This window comes from Lissotriton vulgaris, chromosome 12 (assembly GCF_964263255.1).
Source record: "Lissotriton vulgaris chromosome 12, aLisVul1.2, whole genome shotgun sequence".
NCBI lineage: Eukaryota > Metazoa > Chordata > Amphibia > Caudata > Salamandridae > Lissotriton > Lissotriton vulgaris.
In genome coordinates this window covers 773,907,069-773,924,539 of record NC_141700.1, presented here as the reverse complement: position 1 = coordinate 773,924,539, position 17,471 = coordinate 773,907,069, and the positions used below count along the sequence as shown (strand labels likewise).

Genomic DNA, 17,471 nt, shown 5'->3' with positions numbered 1-17,471 from the left:
CTTAGGCAAATTTCCAACCACTTTTCCTTCAGGAAAAAGCTTAAAACCAACCTGTTCCTAGAGGAATAACTGGCTCTGGTCAGCTCACAAGACTACAGCTCATCTGCAAAGTTCCTCCCTCTTTACATCCTGGCGAGCAAAGCGCGGAGATACCCCGACCGGGGTCGATTCTTGCGCTATACAAGAAATTAAATAAATAAATAAATAAATAAGTGCACATGTGTGTTTGGCTGGCCGTCTCAGGCCGACCAAACACACAGGCATACTTAGGTTTCTCCAACCCGGCCGTATTGAACAGCCGGGCTGGAGAAACAGCACTGAGCTGATCGTCATTTCAGCCTGCTAAGGCCAATCCCCACGCTGCTCTCATTCAGATTGCATAGGGAGTTTGTCACAGTGTCTGCTGGACCAGGAAGAACACGGAGGTGCCCAAGGTAAAATCCTTTAAAAACATTTTTTTTAAAGTGGATGGCAGCCTAAGTTAAGATCTTTTTAAACACATTATATTATTAACCCTCCCTATGCTCCCTCCACCTGCCCCATCACCCTTTGTTTGTGGCAGCCGCCACTGATACCAGTCATCCAGTTCAAAAGGGGGGGGGGGGGTAGAGGCTATGTTCCAGGGAGAGCCAAACACAAGAAAAAGAAGGAAGTCCACCGAATAAGAAGCAAGCAAACAAGTGACAAGAAAGCCAGCAAACAATAAGTAACAGGCTGGCTCTCTGCCCACTATAATTTTGGTATGGTACACAAGAGGTTGTCTGTATGAGAGACCAAAAAGCTGTGAAAATGTGTACACTGTCTAAGTCACTCTCAAGATCTGTCTGACTTGTGAATCTGTACCTGACGATGTCAAAGACTAATGTGCCAGAGGGGAAGCGACAACTGCTTTTTATTAATAACATTAATATGAAAGTGACTTGTAAAGATACGTTTGGTCTTCTGTGCACACACACACACACCAAATCCTGCTAAAGGGATTGTGACACCAAAAAGTATGCCAGTATTGACATTGATGTTTTCGCAGCATTTCTTTTTACAAACGTTGACCACTACCTTGGCAGTGCCTTTCCCATTTGTGGTAGTGATTTGAAAGGTGATGACATTCTATGATTGAGAACCAAAGGAGATGAAGAGGCTCACACTTTCCTTTTCACAGCATTAAAACTGAGCCACATACAGCCATGTAGTGCCTCACAACCCTCCAACTCCCTCCAGCTGATAGGTAATGTTTGTGTCCTACAATTCGTTTTTTTGTTTATACACGTTACAATAGTAGTTGCAAGTAGCAGTTTAAGTGGAGTATCCCTGTGCAGATGTTATGGTCTGGTGATGTGTCAGGAATTCCCAGAGTCTATGCTTAAGCTGGAGTTAGTAGAGGACGTTGTTTTAAAATGCTACATCGGCACTCGAGGCAAAAGCAAACATTGAGGAATAATAAATAAATGACATTCGATGTTTTTTTCTTTTGGAGACTCAGGGAATTCCACAGCTCATGATCGCTCTACGCTCAGTGTTGGGTCAGGTTTTCTAAGTGGCCAGCTGACGACATTGTTGCATATTTGTCAGAATATAGAGGGCAAAAATATCATGACCAAAATATTGACAACAGAAATACCGTGAAAGTATGTATAGGAAATGTAGATCTGCTATTCTTAACTCTAAATTCACGGACCCTAAACCATTTTGTTTAAGAACAAATGCTGCTCAGTCCCAAAGCTATCGCAGGACGTTGGCACAGGCAGAGGTTCCCCATACACATATCTGAATTTTAAAGTCTTGAAACAGTGAAGGATGGACCGAATACCTTTCCTGGCTTTATTTGTTTTACTTTAGATGTTTGAAGGTACAAACAAACCTAGGTATAAAACAGCTCCCAAACAAAGAGCTGTATGCCCATTCATTTTAACAAACGTTCTTCCTTCATATATATGATAAATAGATACATTACTGTACAGGTATTAAATTAATATCAAATATAAACTCTGTCGGTGAATTGCCTGCAGCACATACATTTTACAGTGCTTTGCATTCTTTTAAGAGTCCTTCAAATAAGGCATTGCAGCAAGAACGCAGTGTATTTCCATCATATTGTCTGTAGCCCCAAAACAAGAAGGCAGGTGAGAGTTCCTACACCAGAGATGCTTCCAGTCCTTGAGCCCCTGGTGGTTCAGCCTTTGAATCAGCAAGTTCAGGAAAAATGAAACATGCAGGAGCAGGCGTCGTCCTGGGTCCTTTTCCCTTTATGGTTTGGAGTGAAGTAGTGGCTGTCACCGTCTGGGCTTTAATCTGCCTTGGTTTTTATCTTTGCCTTTATTTTCTGCATTGGTTTCTAGGGATATCACCTATCATCTTGTCTGCATGCTTCGGTGACGAAGAGCTTGATTTTGCCTCGCAAAAAGTTTGAGTAAACGAGGAAGAGCCTCCTCAAAGTCCTTGCTGTCAACGTCGTTTGCAGAGAGCTGGCACTGGTCAGTTCTTCCTTCGAAAAGAAAAGACGGAAATATATTAAAGCTCAAACCATTCTAAACTGCCCTTTCTTGGTCTCGTCTCTTTCCGAATTTCTGTTTCTATATGCATTCACTTTTTTCTGTGTATGCCGAACGGAAATACTGTACCAAGGTCAAATCAAATGATGCATTTTAACTTTGTGGCAGACAATAGACTTTTTTGAGACAGGGCGAGGATTGAGATTTTGTAAAATGATCTATGAACTTTCATTTTGTCTGCTATTTGAGCATGCAAAATACTTGCTTCGCACTGTGCAAAAAGAAAAATCTGTTTTTATTGGACACTTGCCAGAAAGCAGGGTGGAGTTAGCTATTACTGCATGCCTGTAGGGGACAACTCCTTAAGATCATAATACAGTAGGACAATAATTGAAAACATTGGCGGTCACCTTGTTTCTTGTGAAATATAGTTATTAAGACCTATTCGAATCTTTCCCATCTCATTTTAACATATTTGAACTCTACCTATAGCTACAGAGGCCTAAGGGCCTAAGAATTAGACACATGCATCCACGAAATAGAACATTCAAAGGTACAACATGGGCACTAAGATGTTTTCTGCCAAGGCAACCGTTTTCAATGATGCAACGAACACTGCATGTGAAGGATGCAACACATACTTTCGGGTTTCAACTCACGACATAAGGGCAATACCCTAGGGCAGCACACCAATATGATGCTGCCATTGCTCTTATGTGTGGTGGCGGCTCATAGCCACTGTGTTATATAATTCAGTTGCCTAGGACTGTGTAGAAATGCATGAGGCACCTCACAGTGCTGTGAGGCCATACCAGTGAGCACCACATGATTACCCCACAGTCAAATTAGTCATGGGCCTAGGGTCCCCTACAGCTGACCCAAAGTATGGGTAGACCACCTGATTGTAACATTCCATCTCCAACTCCAAGTCAGTGACTGCTGACAACAGGAATTCTTGAATGTTTTGCATATACTTTAAATATAGCTTCACAGTGCACAAGGTAACCACTTCACTCCCTATCTCCCCCCACTGCTTTCTCAAGTAAAAGAGACAAATACTAGCAGGAAGCAAAGACAGCACACTTATAAATTGGAAATAATTAATAATTTAGCAATTTTAATACAAGCTTGTAAAGCACTCTATGTAGGACCAGGCATTGGCAATGTCAGTGGTTCTAGCCTATGAATTAAACTGTCTTTTGTGTCATTGATGGGTTTAGGCACCCAACGAGTCATCATACATGCCCTCTGGCACTCACCTTTGCACTCATGTATTAATTTATCCATCCGCTGACTCCATCCTACATTCACCCTCTGAATCAATAGCAATAAAACACACTAACTCAACAATTATCCAAGATAAATTAAAATATTACAAACAAAAAAAGAAAGTATGCTGTCATCTAAACACAGAAGGCTTATGATTGCATATGATAACAATAACAAAACTAAACATAGAAAGGAATGTTTGTTTTAGATTGCCATTGTAAATAGTCTATAGATGTTTTAAAGTTCCAACTTGGCCGCCACATTTAAAACCAATGTTGACCATGTTGGAATAGTAAAACAATGCTACCCTATGAACAACAGCACTGCATAATAGACTCATGGTTTAGAGTAAGTAGCCGTTTGGGATGCGGGCCACTGAAGATCAAATTAGCATCAAGCAAGCCATTTTTCAGCAATGTATGGAGTGCTATAGTATTGTCTTAACAAACATTAAAATAAAGAGAGAAGAGGCAAAATGGAAGGCAAACTATAATAAGAGGAATATTTGAAACTAAAGGTCTGTCCACCCAGCCTTGACACTGCAGCGTTCTCATTTTCAGGTGCCATGTGATCAGAAAATCCCGTCATTCACAGGGCAAGAGAGCCAATAATTGATGTAGACTGAACCAATAATCCATGCAGTATGCTGTAGAAACAGCATGTAAATGACACTGAGACCGACTAATGACAGAACATATTTGGTCCAAAGTTCCTATATAGGAATATATATATATTATTTAATTATTTTTTTAATTAAAAGATCATGGCAGACAGCTATCAAGAGTTTCTAGCATGAATAAACTGCAGTTTTTCTATCCCTGGGCCGTGTATTTGGAGGAAGCCAACAGCAGCATTCTTCCGTACAAAGTTAATCTGTGACACTTCATGTAACTAAATAACTATCTGTAGGCTTTAATAAAGATAAATAACAATGGCCCCTTAAATGCCTATTAACTTTAACTTATGCTTTTCACAGTCAATATGTGAGTACTAATGTGTTCCTCATAACTTTTCATAAGACACAAATCTGATGTATGGCATCAGAAATATTTTTTCCTAGGGAACCAATTAGGCCTGAATATGTTATCATTGGCTTGTCACCATAGCCAACTGAGGCCTCCTGTACTAAGTTAAAGCTTTCTCACAAAGCAACTATCAGGCATACAGTCAAAAAGTTACATAGTATATAGAATGACAGCTGGAAAAACAAAATACTATCTTTTTTAAGAGGCACTAACAAGGATTCTGAACCATTTTCTACATCAACGGTTTGTCAGAGGGAGTAATCAGCACCAAAACTCTTGCCTGCTATGGTAATCTGTTAGGTTCCATGTAACAACATAATTCTTTGTAGACTTCAATACAGTTTAATAACAATCTATCTTTAATGCCTAGTGATTTTAACATATGCTTTTCACAATCAATATGCCAGACCCACTGAGTTTATTGTAACTTTTCATCCTCTCTCAGTAGAATCTATTTTGATAATCATAAACACTGAATAGTCCTCCCACATGTGGGGATCCCATAGCACTTCGTTACAATATTAATTCTTAAGTGTATATGTTCTTCATTCTTCAGCAAGGCCAAGATAAGCACTTAATTTATTAAAATGGTTTGCAGCCTTTAAAAAGGGTTAATATATCATTAAAAGACCAGGAAATAGCAGGTGATGTTGTATTTGTCCTTATAAATCTAATTCACAAACCTTTTTAATATGGTGAAAAAAGGAAGAGATCAATGTAGACTTATAGACTCCAGTTCCGCAGATATGAAAAGAGAGAGACTCTGTGCCTTCAAGGGATCATAGCCTTACCAGTATCCTATTATACCCAGTAGGTGGAAGTTACCCCCATTCTGTTTTTCCGGCTCCTGGTGACAGGGTCTTGGGCAACTGAGCACAGTCTTTATTTGGCCTTTTATCTTCAAAAATATCTCTGAGACATTTCTGTCAAATCTTTACTTGACAGTTTTCACAATTTCCAGTGTTTTTCTGTTATTTCTAACAGGAAAAGTATTTTTGTAGTCAAATAAAATGGGGTCTTTATTTGGAAAATGCCCTGCATGTGGCAGAAAGAAGGCCAAATTTCTACAGTCAGAATCAGAATCAGAAACGAGCTTTATTCGATTTTAAGATTTAAAATCATAAAAGCATACTTAAAAATACATCATCACATTAAAAAGAAACAGAATTCATTTGTACATAGTTATTACAGTCGATTTATCAAACTTTTTGAAAGTACAAGTGCAATAATTCCCTGTTTAGCCAGAGCTAACCTAGCTAATCAGTTTCACAATAAGGAGGGCAGACACACTTCAAATACATCAATTTAACTGGTTAAAAATGTCCCGGCCCTCAACACGCTCTTTAAGTAGCTCACCATTGATCCAATACAGTAAGAATTGCCCAGAATCTGTAAGTGCATAAAGGCTGGGCGGCACTGCCTCCACCCTCCCTGTTTCAATAGAGGTATTAACCATCTGCACCTTTCACTACTATAGAACTTACAGAACAAGGTCGTGTGTATAGTACTCTGCGCAGAAATGTTATCGCAAGGATAGCAGCAGAGTTCTTTTGACCAGTCGTATATGACAGGGAGGGAAATCAAATGATGGAAGGTGCCAAATCTAAATCTGGTCAATAGATATCTGCCATACCTATCATTAACATGTATCAGATAGGGTTGAATATCACAAGTAATAATGATAATTTCATGTAAAGCCACCGTCGGTTTAACCAATTCAAGGGTTTACCTAGTTTCTTCCAGATGGTTCATACAAAGCTTTTTAAACTCTTTACGACTGATAGACCTCATGATATCAGGAGATGTGTAATATTCCGGATATCCAATATTGTGCATAACATTTTTAATATAATTTAGCCAGGTATTTTGTGGGCATTTTCTAGGCTCATTACATCTTTTATTATTTCTCTATTCAGGCCCATACTCTCTGTAGACCATATTCTGTGCCAAAGCAGGGGAGGTTGGGCCTTGATTAAATCAAAAATATAAGCCAGCCCTAGTTCAGCGTGACCTTTAAAAACCGGGGCGCTTGTTGGGACTGATAAAACAAATCTTAAAAAGGCGTTTTCTATACATTGAATTGAAAGACTGTTTCGAGAACCCCAGATACCAGCCCCATACACAGCTAAACTTACGCATTTTGCCTGATAGATTTTTATTAAAATTTCTGGTGGCCTTTTCCCCAGTTTCTTTGAAAGGTTTTCTAGAGCAGCGTGGACTTCATAAAAAGTAAGCTCCTGGATTTAACTGCTGGGGCCCAGGAGCCGGATCTATCAAATAAAATGCCCAAGTAGCTGAACGAATTTGTTGTTTCCACCTTATCCCCTCCTGCTTTTGTTCGTTATCTTTCCCCTCCCACATGACATTACAAAACTTTTCTTAGCATTCAGTTTTATGCCTAGCTTATCCATGAAACAGGTATAGAAGGAAAGTGCCTTCTGCAAGCCGATCTGGGTACGGGCCATTAATACTGTGTCATCAGAATATAATAAGGATGATATTGGTCACGTATTTACTATTGGGGGGTCCCTGGTGTGTGACTCCTGCTCCAGGGCGTTGGTGTATAATGAGAAGAGGAGAGGTGCCAAGACACACCCCTGCCTCACACCTTGTTCTACCTTGAATGGTGATGTGCACTCGCCCTCTATTCCATAACAGACTTTTGCTGTAGCTCCGGAGTATAACTCCTTTAAAAACTGAATTAAAACAGGATCAACCTTTAGTTCATTAAGAACCCCCCACAGTTCGTTATGTATAACACAATCAAATGCAGCTTTGAGGTCTATGAAGGCCAAATAGATGTTCCCTTTTTAGGCCTGCGTGTATTTACCTATTAAAATGTTAAGGTTTGAAATCTGCTTGTTTGTTCCTAAAACCATACTGATCATCGCCTAAAATACCCTCGTCATTGATCCATGTCTGTAATCTGTCTAAAACTATCCTGCCTGCTACCTTCATTAAGGTGTCCAATAATGATATTGGTCAGTAGCACGCACGATTTTCACTGTGACCTTTTTTAAAAATAGGAACAATAATTGATTCAGACCAGGTGTTTATAAAGCCTGCAGCATGCATGTAGGACTCTAGTTAAGATTGGGCCCCTGTCCTCTAAATTGGATTTATATTGATCAATAGGTATCCCCGTCTGGGCCAGCAGCCTTACCACGCTTGCTTATATTAACCGCAGTCTTAACATCATGAAGTGCAATATCAAACTCAATGGGCAAAAAAGACTGGTCTTCCCCATCAATATCATGGGTTTGGGTTGTAGCTCCATTACCCCTCTGTATTGAGTAAACGCTACTAAAAAAGTCAACCCATACTCTTCCCTCAAAAGCCACCTCAATTGAAGGTGCATCTGTATTACTATTAAGAAAAGGGGCGTTTACTGCCATCCAAAAATTACGAATACCTTTATGCTCAGCTGCTTCAGTAAGGTGCTTCCATGCCTTTACTTTTAACTCGGCCATACTATTTTTCCTTGCTACATTGTATATCTTCCTGCAAGTCCTAATCTCCTGGTTATCCCTTACCTCCCTATGCAGGGCTTTCTTTAAATCTGAGTGACTTTTAGTACAATTTTTATTAAACCAGCACTTCCTAGGGTTACGCGGACCTTTGCTGTCTGAGGTTTTAAAAGAACTTAAAACTTCGTTATGAGTGGGGTGGTCGCTTAGGCAAATAAGAATTGGATCTAATGCTTTACTAATGATGGCTTTATTTAACTCCATAGTATTCGGACTCGCCCAGCGGATAGTATATCCATTTTTTCTGGCCAGCTCGATATTCTTAACGCCCATGATCTTATTGTCTCGTTTGCCGGGTGGTAGGTTTGGAGTAGCTATACTCATGCTTAGTGCCAGGTGATCACTCATGACATTTTGATGGATTTCATATGCCTTTATAAGGGTTGCGTGGCGATTTAGCATAATAATAAAGTCGATGGTTGATTTAGCACCTCTTCCAATGAAGGTGGGTCCAAACTCCACTATCGGTTCACACAAACGGTTAGTAGATCCCAGATCATGTCTAAACATGATCCTATTAAATAGTTCCCCTTTTGCTGTGTGTTGGAAGTGGATTGGTGAATCGTCTTCATCTAGAGTAAGGCCACACTTCCCTTTTTCAGCTAGCGGGCAGAAGCTGACAAGTCCCGACCCCAAATAGGTATTATCTCTGATTGACCATTTGAGTTTAGGCTAGCTATGTCCCCACTTAATTTCTCAAGTATGTCACCCAGCTGCGCACTTTCCGCGTTATTATAAAAGTTGATCACAGCTAGAGTACAGGAACCTCCCATATGTATCAGGACAATTTGATAATAGGTTTCTGAACTAACCATCATGGTGGTATGTGCCCCCAACAGATTTGAAATATAAACGCATAGACACCCTTTTGGCCTCCCGCTGTGGCAGACCTTGATGCAGAGCGCTGGCCAGGGACCAGGGTTCGATTCCCGCCTCGGCGGGATCGGGCTTAAATTCCTCTGACCGGATATTCTCGCCTCAGTGCCGAATCTAAGCATGGGCCCCACGCTGCAACTCTGGGCAATAGCTTGCTTAGTCTCCACAACGGCCCCCGATACACAAGGGATGCCTGGTTTCACCATGGGATGCCCAGGAGTGGACACCTCACAAGGAAAAGCCAGGAGGGGTTCCCTTGTGGTAGGAGTACAAGCGCCGGGATGCTTACGGTTACTGTTCGCGCTATACAAATACAACACATTTACATTACATTTACACATTACTGTTGACACCCCACAAGTTACCCTTTGTGGTTAGTCCCGTTAAGGAGCCTAATACCAGGCAGCTACGAGAGAGACGCCAAGGGGCGATTCCTAAGTGCAAGCAAGGGCAGGCTAATGATAATGGTGGTAAGAAAGGGAAGTTGTCCAAAAATACTGGAGTAATAACCACTGCAAGAGAGGAGGCTGTCGCGACCACTCCGGTAATCTCAGTCACACCTGTAGAAGACCCAACATCTTTGAGAGCGGTACCCCAGGCTGAGGTTGAGGGTAAGAGTGCAGGGGAAGGGTGGTGATGGTGGACCCCTTTCTGGTTAAAATGGGTGATCTTCTTCACCCAGTAGAAGATAGATTAACCAAGATCGAACAGCAACTCAGAAAGATTGAGCTTGCATCATTGGGAATTGTTGATTCCCTAAAAAAGGAAACTATACCTGGAGCTATTGTACCATCAAACGGTCCCCGGGGAGGGTACGTCGCTATAGATCCCATAGCCTCGTTAGCTCTGGCTATAGTTTCACCGGCCCCAGCTGCTCCCTTAAATAAGATACCAACAGTACTAGTAGCTAAGAAACCAAGCCAGTGCAAAGCAGTTCAGCCGAAAGAGTGAGATGGGGACCCTATAGCTCAGGCCCCCAGGGGGAAAATTAACATTGCTCTGCCCCCGGAAGTAAGCCCATACCTGGTAGTTTTAACAGGGGTCCCTGTATTGAGCAAGCCCGGCCAAGAATCATTCATGGCCTTAAGGAACAAAGTTGCTGATTGGTTAAATAAATATAGACCATTACCCACGCACATTTCCAGTAAAATACGCATGGTACGGAGGGTGTCTTGGGTGGGACATCTGGCTATGGATATTAGGGGGGACGGTGTCCTCGTTAATTTCAAGGACCCCAGGACTGTGAAGTATATCTGTAACTGGAAACACCACAGTCCAGGAGTTTCCATACGACCCCTCCCATTGTCCTACTTCCATCCTCCCCCCACTATTTTCCAACTGTAGTAGATGGGCGGACACTAGTACAGCGAAGCGGGAGGGGAAGGACCCATGGGGGTTGGCTTGAGTCCTTACCTGTCCTGAGTCAAACTCCTATCCAAAATCGGTTCAACGGACTAGAGGCCGTTGACTGACTTCAGGCTCACTGGGGAGTATCCATAAACACCATTGCCCCACTTAGCAGCAGTATTACTAGCCCCTGTGGAGTAGCCCAGTGTCCAGGTCCCGAACAGCCAACTTCTGTCCCAGTAACTCTGGGGGGTAACAAAGAGATAGGACGGGGTCCCGCCACATCCCAAGGTGGTCCGACCTCTTGTAGTGGTTCCACTAGGAATCTTAAAACCGTTTCATGGAATATAGCAGGTCTACGTAACAAGCTATCTCTACCGGACTGGAATACTTTTATTGACGATTATGACTTGTGTATATTTCAGGAAACATGGAGCCTAGAGCCATTGTATAAGTCTGGCTATTCTTGCTTCCATATACCAGCTATTGTTTCTGGTCGCGGACGTCCATCTGGAGGGCTCATGGTTTGGGTTAAGATCGCGCTTAATTGTAAAATTACTCACCACCCTTGTCTAACACCAGACCTGATGAAATTAACATTTAAGGGCATAAAGGGTGACAATACCTTACAACTGTTTAACATTTATGCCAGAGGCACCCAAGGGGGGGTAAAATCTCCAACTATTTCCATTTTGTCTGAAGTGCTTCTCTCTTGCCCTCCTGACTCTTTTATTTTGATAGCTGGTGACCTAAATTGTACATTCGAACCTTTGGCTACCGATGATATTTTGGGAACTTATGATGAGGATGCTAGATGGGGTATACCATCCTTGTCGATATTGCCAGTGAAGAAATGGTCGTCGGGGGTCATCCAATTGAATGCCCTAACACTTGAATTTGGGCTAAGAGCCGTTAATGGGCATACGCCCTCTGATGTCTTGGGAGCAAATACATACAATAGGGTCTCGTGTCAGACTAGAATTGATTACATATTGGTTGACAAGAGGTTATGGAAATATGTGAGTGACATGATTATCATACCATCCACTGATAGTGATCATAACCCTCTATCCCTTTCCATGACGGAACTGTGGCAAAATAAAGAGCATTATTCTAGCACTGGACCCAGGATGTTAACCAAGGCAATTATTCCATCTAACTGTAAAAGGTTTCTCAAATGGCCAAAATTCCTCATGAATGAACAGAAAACAAGAGCTCTAGGGGAGATTTTAAGAGATTAGACCATTAAGCATTCTGTAGCCTGCATGAACGAGGTTGGGTCCCCGGCGGTGGAGTTAATCTATGCTGACACAATTGATCACATGGGCTCTCTTTTTTTGGAGGCTCCGTCCCTTAATAAGCGCTCTACTATCTGTAAGCCTGTAGAGAATTGGTTTAACAAGGATTGTAGGAGGAAAAAGACCTCATTGATACTTGACATCAAAACCCATAATACTGTTGAGGTACGTTTGGCCAGACTAGAGTATAGACGAGCTATCATAGAGGCTAAAAGGGCATGGGAGGAATTACAGTGGACTAACTTAAAGATTGCGAGTCAGTCTAAGAGTGGTGAGCTTATTTGGGGTCTGGTAAGAAGTTCCAATGGTCGAGACCCGGACCAAATTCCTAATCATATTACCGATGGGGAGTGGTTTGATCATTTTAAGAGACTCTATGCAGGAGATGAGGACACGGAGGGATGCGGGTCCTCAAGTTGCTCTGTGATATCTACTCTGATCTCCCTGGTCTCCTATGACCCCATAGGGAAAAATGAGGTGGTGGCTGCTATAAACTAGATCGTTCCAGCGAAGGCCCCGGGACAAGATGGTCTACCGTGTGACTTATTTCGAGCTAATGTAGAGCAATGGGCTACATATTTTGTATTCCTGATTAATGCTCTGCTGGAAGGATCTCCAGTCCCAAACTCCTGGAAAGGGGCGGAAGTAATCCCTATTTATAAGAAAGGGTCCAGGGGGGACCCTGCCAACTATCGCCCAATAAGCCTTATTGATGCTGGTCAGAAGGTGGTTGGCAGGGTCCTCCTGGAGAGGATCCTTTCCTGGGCTTAGGAGAATAATATTATCTCGCAATTTCAGGCAGGGTTTAGGGCATGCACAAGCACAATAGACCAGGCCTTCAGGCTAGCACTTCTTCACTGGAAGGTGGTAACCATGGGCAAGGGCGGTCTTTATCTTGCATTCATCGACTTGAAGACCGCCTTTGACCTGGTCCCTTGAGACCGCCTATTGTTGGTCTTGCAGGAGATGGGGTTCCCCCCGCCCATCTTGAACCTCCTGGTCCGCATGTACGATGGAAATTATGCTCGTATTAGATGGAGTACGCAGGATGAAAAAACAGGTAAAATTCCTGTCAATAGAGGTGTCCACCAGGGATGCGTACTGGCTCCAACCCTATTCACGCTATTTGTGAATGGGGTGGTATTCTTTCTATTGGAAATTAATGCGGATGCTCCCATTCTGGCGGGTGACAAAGTCCCCGCTTTACTTTTTGCGGACGGCACACTGTTAGTATCGAAAACCCCTGCAGGATTACAGAAATTACTGGATCGATTTTGCCTTTTTTGCAAACTGAAGGGCTTAGCAATTAACACTTCTAAAACGAAGCTCCTTTATTTTAACCCTAGTAAGTCGGCCCCATCCACCCTCGTACTTGATGAGGCGCCCCTAGAGCGTGTCAACATTTTTGACTATTTCTCGGACTCTCGGACTAACTGAGATGGCAACAACATATTGACAAAATGGCTTTAAGCTACAAGCGGGTTGTGGGGGTGATAGGGAGGGAACACCGTGCCTCAACCTCTAGGCCTATTGCCCCTGCCCTTGAGATCTACGCTGCAAGGGCCGTAGGCTGTGCACTATATGGAGCCGAGCTCTGGGGCTTTGGCAGCGTAGACGTGCTTGTCACAGCAGAAAACAAGTTTTTTAGAGAGCTGACCTTGCTCCCCAGGGAAACCCCCACCAAGCCACTCTTGAGTGATTTGGGTCGTCGCTCAATTAAGGATTTAATTACTTTGCGCCCCCTCTTTTATTGGGCTCGGCTATGGCGCACCCCTGAGCTATCTAGATATGCCGACGGCCTAAGAGAAGTAATGAATCTCCAGGGATCCCATAAGATTGGTTGGCTAGTACATCTAAAAAGGCTCCTCTTGGTCACTGGCCTTAAAACTGCATGGGAGTCAGGGGTCTCGTTGACCAAGGCAGAAACCAAGAGAGCGTTTTGGGCATGGATTGATAGCTAGGAGCATAGAGACCCCAATTTAGGCAGACTGACTGACGAGTTCCGCCAGCACAAGCAGGTGCCTCGTCTAGAGCCCCATCTAGATTTTATTCAGAAACCGAGAGATAGGGCCCTTTATATTCAGTTTAGAATGGGCGCTCTTCCTGTTCACGAACGTACAAGCAAATGGAAGTCTCCTCATCAAATGTCCCCTAATTGCCCACACTGTGTAGGTGTAGTTGAAAATATTCCACACCTTTTCTTTGTATGCCCGGCTTACACCAAACCTAGACGAAAGTGGCTAAGACCCATTTGTCGGCAGCTAGAAATTAGGAATCACTCTATTGCTCTTAGAATTCTGCAAACAGATGCAAATACAACCTTAGCCTGTGGGGTGGCAACATTTCTCAGTTGGGCTTGGCTGATAAGATTGAAAGCATTATGATGAATTTGCACTATTAACCATTTTAAAATTTTATCAAAGCTGTTATAGTTTAATACACTTTTACTATTCCATTGTAAAAACGATTGTTAATGCAATTTTCCTTTTTAACCATAATTATTATGAAATGTGTTTTTAATTGTAAAAATGCTTTTAAGATATTTTATATCGAAATAAAGCTTTGTTGACTGACTGACTGATTGTCAATCATTCCCATCCAGAGTGGTTAGAAGTTCGAAGCTATTTGACACAGGTACATTATAACGTGAGCCCTCCCATGTGTGTCTGGACATACCCGAGTTTGTAATTATTGGTTGATAGAAAAAGCCCGGTAGGTAAACTCGAATACCGGCATTTGGTGAGTTCAGATAATGAGTTCTTATTAAAGTTTCCCTCACCAATGCTGGTGAGCCCAGCGAAAGAACTATGCAATCGCCTTTGTATAGTTTTCTGTTTTCACTCACCCAGTCTATTCTTCTCGCCATCTTAAATTCCCTAAAAAGGGCGCTGGTTAGGCCTGACCTATTTCCCAACCTGTGGATAGCTTTATTTCCAAGGGCTTGCCAGGATTCCGTAGTTGATGCAGCAAGCCGTGGAACATTTGTTAAAATGATTGTATATGGAGTGGCTGCTGGTGGGAGGCTAAGTGTTTGTGTGTTGTGTTTTAATCTGGTATCATTTTTAAGTACAGTCAATGATCTACCCCCCCCCCCACTGCCAATCATCCCTTCGTACAAAGCCTTCCCAACCTCGTTCGTTGTATCTAATTCCCTTATCTTCTTTGATGGTGGTTGTTCCAAAAATCCCTGGGGTGTTTTGACCAGAAACCTGACTCCCACCCTGTTCTTTAACCCCTTCGCTGCTCATGACGAGCTCAGCTCGTCATGAGTCACCCTGGAGCTGTGCTTATGCTCGTCATGAACAATGGGAAATCTGGAGTAACAGCACAGGAGGGGAAAAGTCATAGCAGCCAAGGTGTTAAAAGTATGTAGACTGTTTAAAGATACTGGGATAGTGTTCAGAGCTGGTTTTTCTAGAGCTGGTTTTTCTAGTCGTGTCTGCTTATTCAGCGATACCTGAAGTGGAGCACCATAGTCTATTACAGATTTGTGGCAGTTCGCTAAGATTTTATCTATGCCCAGCTCAATTTTAGCAAGCCTACTCGCTAGAGCATTAATAGACTGTGTCATGAGCACCTTAAGATCATTGAGCTCAGATTGCAGGTTGCTCATAACATTCGAGAAATTGGGACCAGTTTTCTTTCCCCTTGAAGTGCGTGTAGTAACCGCTTCCTTCTGTGTATTCCATTTGGCTCCCTGTTGGTTCCCGTGATCTTTCTTGGTTGAATTTTGGTTGCTTTCGACATGGTAGCCGGGGTGGATTCGATTTGAAAAATATCTAGTAAAGTTCAACAGGGTGCCATCAATTTAGGGGGGTTTTGCTGACTTTCTAATGAAAGTTGATCACTATTTGGTCCCCCTTCGGAGATGTCATCGGAAATTATGTGCGCACAACCATTATTTGCTTGAATACAGGTGACATTTTGGGTGGATTTTTCTCACACACACTTGCGCCACTTTCTTCACGTATCTCTATAATATCTGTAGACTTTTGCTGCCATAATGACGGGTCTGTTGTGTCATTGTTTAGTGTCTCTTCTTCCGTGTTAATCTGTCTTTCTAGTTCTCCAACAGCCCCTGTTAGGTAATTCAATAGGGTCATATTAACTTTCCTATGTTTACTAGGTGCTTTTGTAGTATAACTTTCAGCCTATTTCCTTTTCCCCGTCGTGTTTATAACTTGTACCTATTGTAGTTAATGTTGAACTGCCCAATTTTGCAGGGGGAAGGACCTTACTAAGCTGAAGCTAAACGCTTTAAGAGACCCACTGAGAATAGAGTACAAATTATGTTTGACCTTAAATAAAGTGGCACATGCTAAACAGTGCAAATATGGCACACAAATGTTTCAGGGCACACAATATTAAAAATTTGAATGGATCTGAGCTAAAAAGTCCATGTTCATTAAAAATAGGGGTAAAATGCAGAAAGCAATTAAAAATGGTATTCACTTAATACTGAAGTACGACAAATATGGGATTCCAAAACTCTAGTCACTCACAGACACAGTACGTTTCCTCAGGTCCAGTTTTCCACGCAAGTTCCTGGTCGTTAGAGGGGTGGCCCTGCCCTGCCTCTGCCTGGCGGTCGCGCCCGCACGCGTCCCGCTGTGCGGGAGGGCCGCGCTGCCTAAGAGGGCCTCCGGCGCCCTCTAACGACGTCCTCTCTGGGCATCCCCGCAATGCCTGCTGGATGGTGTAGGCGGCACCCACCTGGCGGTTTCCCTCACGGCGGTGCAGTGCAGCACAGCGGAGCAGATAACCCCCAGGGAAAGCAGGTGAGGTTTGGACAAGGTGGCAGGGTAAATGTAGAAGCCGTTTCCCTCACGGCAGAAGAACCAAGTTTCGGCGCGCCCCCTACAAACTTAGTTGGCAAAACAAAATACAACTTTTCTCAGTAGAGTGTAACAAGAATCATTATAGTGAAATTCTACTCCCAGGGCTTGTCAGAGTGGGTGATCAACACCACACCCTTTGCCTACAATGTAAATCTGTAAGATTGCATGTAACAAAAAAGTTTCAGCCAGTTACATAATGTGATCACAATCCACTGTTAGCAGCTTATGAACTTTACCATGTGTTTTCCTCAATATATAAGCCAGGCTTACCGCCTATGTAATACCTTTTAATAATAAAAAGACCAGACTTGGCATAACATTTCCCTGCACACCAACCAAGCTTACAGCTGTTATGATTAGTGTGTTGCCATAAATAACTGAAGCTTCCTGCAGTTTAAGCTTTTCTACAAGGTAACCATCAGGCATACCGTCATAAATTTGCAAATGTATACAAAATTACTGTTAATAAAGCAAATATAATATTTCTAACCAGGGCTTAACAAGGAATCTCACAGTGGAAATATTCTATATCCATGCTTTTCAGAGGGAGTAACCAACACCAAAACCCTTCCCCTCTGAGATAATCTGTAAGATTCCATGTAACAAAAAAAACTATCAGTAGGCTTTAATTCTGAGTAATAGTAATCTGGCCCTAAATGCCTATTGACTTTAACATATGCTTTTCAAAAGCAATATATCAGGCCTACTGCCATTATGACCTCTGACCCTGCTCGCAGGCAGGTCGCTCCCCATGCCACCATACGGCCGCCAGCTGCCTTGTACCTGCTCCCTGCCACCCGCC

General features: G+C 42.7%; 1 protein-coding gene across 1 annotated transcript in view; it reads right to left on the bottom strand.

The window, feature by feature from the left end:
• Nucleotides 1–1,792: 1,792 nt before the first annotated feature.
• Nucleotides 1,793–17,471, bottom strand: part of EPO (erythropoietin) — a 257,262-nt gene continuing 241,583 nt past the window's right edge. The window contains exon 5 of the mRNA XM_086946114.1: nucleotides 1,793–2,482. Coding sequence (XP_086802240.1) covers nucleotides 2,342–2,482 — 141 coding nt within the window. The 3' untranslated portion in view covers nucleotides 1,793–2,341. The remainder of the gene's footprint in view (nucleotides 2,483–17,471) is intronic.